We start from the raw sequence: 4,910 nt of genomic DNA on the forward strand, positions 1-4,910 counted from the left end.
TGAGCACAGTGTATGAACATACAAAATATATTAAAATTCTGTGACTGAACCAGTTACCGTAGTACTATTTCTATTTCTGAAGTAAATAAAGGCATAAATGGCGCTCCGTAGAAAAGTAGAGAATGCTCGAATGCTCCATCATCGTCAGAATGACGCTCTGAATATACCTCGCAGTATTAGTACAACAGCATCAGAAAGATCCACTACCAAAGTGTGGTGGCGCTTAGCAGCTTAGTGAACCGAAACGGAGCCATTATTATTATCTTGTTGGACTGGTGGTAAGCTAGCCTAGATTAATCCTACAAAATTTTGGATTTCACGGCAGTTTCGGTGATTGAATACATCTTTACCATTGACTAGATTATTATTTACTCCTGGTATGTTACTGAGATCCACAGTGTCTTGAATATTATACTATATTTAAGCGATATACTGAAGCCAAAAACCATTCCCCATATCCAACGAAGCGAACAGTGTGTAAGCTGGAGCAGTGGCTGAGTAATAAGAGAGTAGCTTGATGGGGCGTGTTTCCCATATATTGGTGGCCTAGCATTTGAGCCTTTATATACAAATGTACTGTTAGTAGGATGATGCTTCATGTGTCGTATTAGTTGTAGTAGGCATAGGCCTAATGCAATAGAGTCTCTGTTTTAAAAATAAATATTCAGTAATTTTAATTGTGGATAGGCAGGAGCTAGCCTAGGCTGGCCTTTCTTTCAAGTTAGATGCCAAAGTAAAAATAGCTCTACTTAACTTACTGTAGTAAGTGTTGTTACCCTAACATAGAGCAATTGTTTTTTGTTGAGTTACAGATTAGTCAAGATGGGAGATTACAAAGTAACAAAGATTCTTGATGACAAGGGTGATATGCGGGATTGTGTCGAATTGATTCGTAAAAAAGCTGACGAAGTACCAGAAAAAATGAGATCTAAAACAAATATCATTGGTCTCCGCCTCCAAGGAAATGACATCACTGATCTACCTGATTGGTTGGAAAAGTTCACAAAAGTTCAAGAACTCAATTTATCAGAAAATAAATTTGAAAAGTTCCCAGCTGTTATTGGTGATATGGAAGCGATAAAAGTCTTAAAGATGTCGCATAACAAACTCACATCACTTCCAAAGGATATTACTTGCCTTCATAGATTAGAAGAGCTTTATCTCGATTATAACGACTTCGAAGAAATCCCAGAAGTCATTTTTGAAACCAATATAAAGGAGTTGTACATCCGTAATAATAAAATCCGTTGTATTCCTGCTGGAATAGCAAAAATGAAATGCCTTGAAGTGTTAGTTGTGGATAATAATCAACTGGAAGAGTTTCCAGAAGCATTAGCTGAGATGCCAAACCTACGCGAAGTGTTTATCAAGAAGAATCAGATCGAGAGGTTACCGAGGGGGTTACTCGCGAAAATGTGTAAGCTAGAGGTCCTTGAGTTGGATGAAAACCCGCTGGATTCACCCCCTCACGAGGTGGTGATGAATGGAATCAAAGCGATGGTTAAATACGAACAAGAGCATGAGAACGATTAAACACATTTCAAATGTCAATAGGTTTTTATCAAAATTATAGAATGCGTTAAGAAATTTGTGGTAAATAATTATATATTGGTAAAGCTGGTTGGAATGTGTATGGCTTTAAAGTATGTGAATGCAGTCATGCAAAATCAACAATGTTTAATATACTGTTGCACTATTTGAATGCTCTGACTGTATTAAGCATTACCGTAATAAATTTGCATGTCAAATTATGATCATAAAATTATACAAATATTATTATCCAATTTGATATGTTTTTCTTCATAATCTTACTGTACCTTGATTAAGTTTTTATGATCAAAAGATGTATTTTTTGTGCATATACCTTAATGTGTGATAAAAAGATTATTGGAACAATAGCAAAAGCAATTCTGAGCTTTGTTACAGGTACATATAGTACATGCTAAAAAATATCCTTAATGTTTAGATAGCAGGCTTATAGATAGATAGATAAACACCTTGCATAATTGTGGCCTTAATCTACTTTTCCAAAAAATAATATTGTTTATCTTAAAACTAGAATGCCTTTTTAAGGTTATAAAATTGATAAATTAATACAAAATCATAAATAATATGTATTTTTCTTAGTTTTCAACTTTTATGAACATTTACATAGTTCTATCAGATTTTATTATTAAATTAAACTTAAAAATCATAGTTTCAGTTTAAAAAAATGCAAACAGACCAAATATTTAATCTTTTCATTGCCTTTGTAGGTGTGTCGTAACAGGTATTGTTTAGCATCTAAAGGATATGGTTGACTGACTCTGATGTATAGCGAGTGAGTAGGCATGCATTCACCATTCAGAGTGGTTTTACTTGCAGATCTATTTTTCTAATTCTTGTTAATATAAAATAATCAATGTTAAGAATTTGGGTATTCCCCACCAACCATTGTAATTTATGTAATGTAATACAGTTTTAATATTATATTTACACATCATTTAAGTATAAACATACAGTCTGTATATCTCTAGGATAGAGTCTGACTTTTGTATGTTACGCTTATTACATGTTTTATTTAATGCTCATAGAGGCTTCAATGTTTTATGTAACTGAATTGGCTTGTTGACAGATTGGACATTAAAATTGTTTGTTTTACAAATTTTATGTTTTTTAAATTAATCAAATGTATGTTTTTGTTTACAGTAACTACTGTATATTATCTGTTTTAATTATTAGTACTATAAAGAAACGTTTATGTATATTTTGCTGAATTTATATTTAAGTTAATTGTTAAGTTTTAGTTGTATCTTCATTACCTATATTATACTTTTAGTCAACTCCCCCAATACTGGTGGGCTAGCCCGAAAATCTGATTTTAAATTGTATATCTCTAAATACAGTAATCTGTACTGTAGTAGTATACACACATTTGTTGTTGGACGAAATGTAGAGATGAACAGATTTGACCAGTAGTAATAATTGGGTTTCGTGTAAAGTATAAAGTTTACATTTTAAAAATGTAGTAATTTTACTAATAATTAGAAAAATGTTGTTTACTGTTACTTCCTATTATTTAAAGAGTCTATGCTACAGTAGTAAAAGGAATAAGGTAAGTCTTTAGGAAAATAAGCAAAAAGCCTTTACATACCCTATTTTAAATTTATATAAATGTACAACAGATGTACAGAAGTACAATCAAGTTAATAGTAAAAAGACGTAAAGTTATAACATGCTGAATAAATCGAAATCGTATTAACATTAATTATTATCGGAACTAATAAACTCGGTATTATGATTGCTTGAATGTTTTCTCATTGAAAACCAGACAAAGAGAGAGAAACTTTACAAACAACAAGAGTGTGTAAAACTCTGCGCCATTGCGCGCACGCTCAAGTATATGAAGTCCTTACAAGTCTGTAATTTCCTAATAATGGGACCAAAGAAACTTCATTCTCTTTGGTCTAACCTTTTAAGCAACTGTACTTACTATAAAAACCTTGAATTTGTGGACATTTTTTATTCTGTATGATGACAAATCATAAAACAAAGACAAAATATTTAATCCTGACACCTTGGCATCTACTGTGTTTCATTTCATGGAGTGTACATACTATATAATCCTATAATTATGTATAATTTTTTTATGCTGTTTGGAGCTAATTTACTCGAAAAACCTTTGGGAGAACTGCAAGTCCATAATAAAATATTATAATTAAGATTCAAATACAGTATGTTTTAATTAGTTTGAATGTTAATTAAGTACTTCAGGCTGTACCGATACAAACATAAAATGGCACAGCCTGTGTTTATGTAGTATGTTATCTATGTATTGTAATGCATTAAAGAAAATATAATATAAACTGCCATATTAATTAAAAAAAAAAAATAGAATTTTTATCAAAATAAGATAATTTATAATTATGCTTGTTAATTATGTTTTGTTATTTTGGAAATACGGTACATTTAAGTCTGTTAAAATTACTTTATTCGTTTTGTTGCATATTATTAGGGACCATGTCAAATTATTCTACTGCAGTTTTACAGTAACTGCATATTGTTGACTATCTAACCTGTTTGTGCAATTGTTTATTTACTTTTTTGAGTAGAACCCTGTTTATTGGAGTGACATCCTCATAATCTTCTACATTCATATCAACTAAAATCATGTTAATGCAGTAACACATGTAGTTACTGCAGTAGAGTGAATTTGACATAGTCCCTTATTTTGTATCGTGATTTTCAACATAGTCCCTTAATTATTTTGTATGTGATTTTCAACATAGTCCCTTAATTATTTTGTATCGTAATCTAAAACATAGAATATGAACTTGTGTGCACTCATGCATGCATTCTGTTTATACAATAATCAATGTAATTAACATTATTATTTTATAGTGACATTTTAAATGTTTCTTGGTTAATATACACTGTTTAAAGAATGTGTAAATTAGCTATGGCTTGTTAGGCTTATTGAGTGATTTTAAACCTGGTTGTAAATAAGTACAGTCAAATTATTGGTTCAATAATAAACAAAATAATTATGGGAAAATTCTTTGTTGTTTTTTCTTTTAACTAATGTAAAAACAGAGTTAAGTAGACATAGATTTACTTTGAGAGCACATAAAGACATTACACATAGTCCTACTTTAACTAAAATTATACAATACTTATTGGAAAAGACCGTATTTAACTAGTCTAGATTCTGGACAGTGATTCACTCAATATTGGTGAAATATTTTGGCACACATGGTGTTTCATATGTTTAACACGTTTTAAAGACAAAAATCTAAATGCCGAATGGTGAAGCTTGGGGCAAGTGTAATACTTAACCTACTTAAACAAAAGTGTATGATCTCACTGCTTTAGCATACGTAACCAAAATGCAACAAAAAACGTGACATTTACTGGTATGATTTCCTTGCTTT

The 4,910-nt window shown here is 30.9% G+C and overlaps 1 protein-coding gene across 2 annotated transcripts; it reads left to right on the forward strand.

Moving 5' to 3' along the window:
• Positions 1-269: 269 nt before the first annotated feature.
• LOC144836892 (uncharacterized) lies at positions 270-2,660 on the forward strand. Of its 2 annotated transcripts, none has more exons than XM_078691814.1 (2): positions 270-377; positions 813-2,660. In XM_078691814.1, the coding sequence occupies exon 2, from the start codon at positions 823-825 to the stop codon at positions 1,531-1,533; it is 711 nt and encodes a 236-aa protein (XP_078547940.1). In that variant the 5' UTR covers positions 270-377; positions 813-822; the 3' UTR covers positions 1,534-2,660. The 2 variants fall into 2 exon arrangements, with proteins under 2 accessions (XP_078547940.1, XP_078547948.1); XM_078691822.1 differs by lacking the exon at positions 270-377 and adding an exon at positions 425-473.
• Positions 2,661-4,910: the final 2,250 nt, after the last annotated feature.

Source organism: Antedon bifida, chromosome 1 (genome assembly GCF_963402885.1).
Source record: "Antedon bifida chromosome 1, ecAntBifi1.1, whole genome shotgun sequence".
In the NCBI taxonomy this organism is placed as follows: domain Eukaryota; kingdom Metazoa; phylum Echinodermata; class Crinoidea; order Comatulida; family Antedonidae; genus Antedon; species Antedon bifida.

What these genes read in the sequence shown, in the direction of transcription:
- LOC144836892 (XM_078691814.1), top strand. Translation starts at nt 823, where the DNA reads ATGGGAGATTACAAAGTAACAAAGATTCTTGATGACAAGGGTGATATG.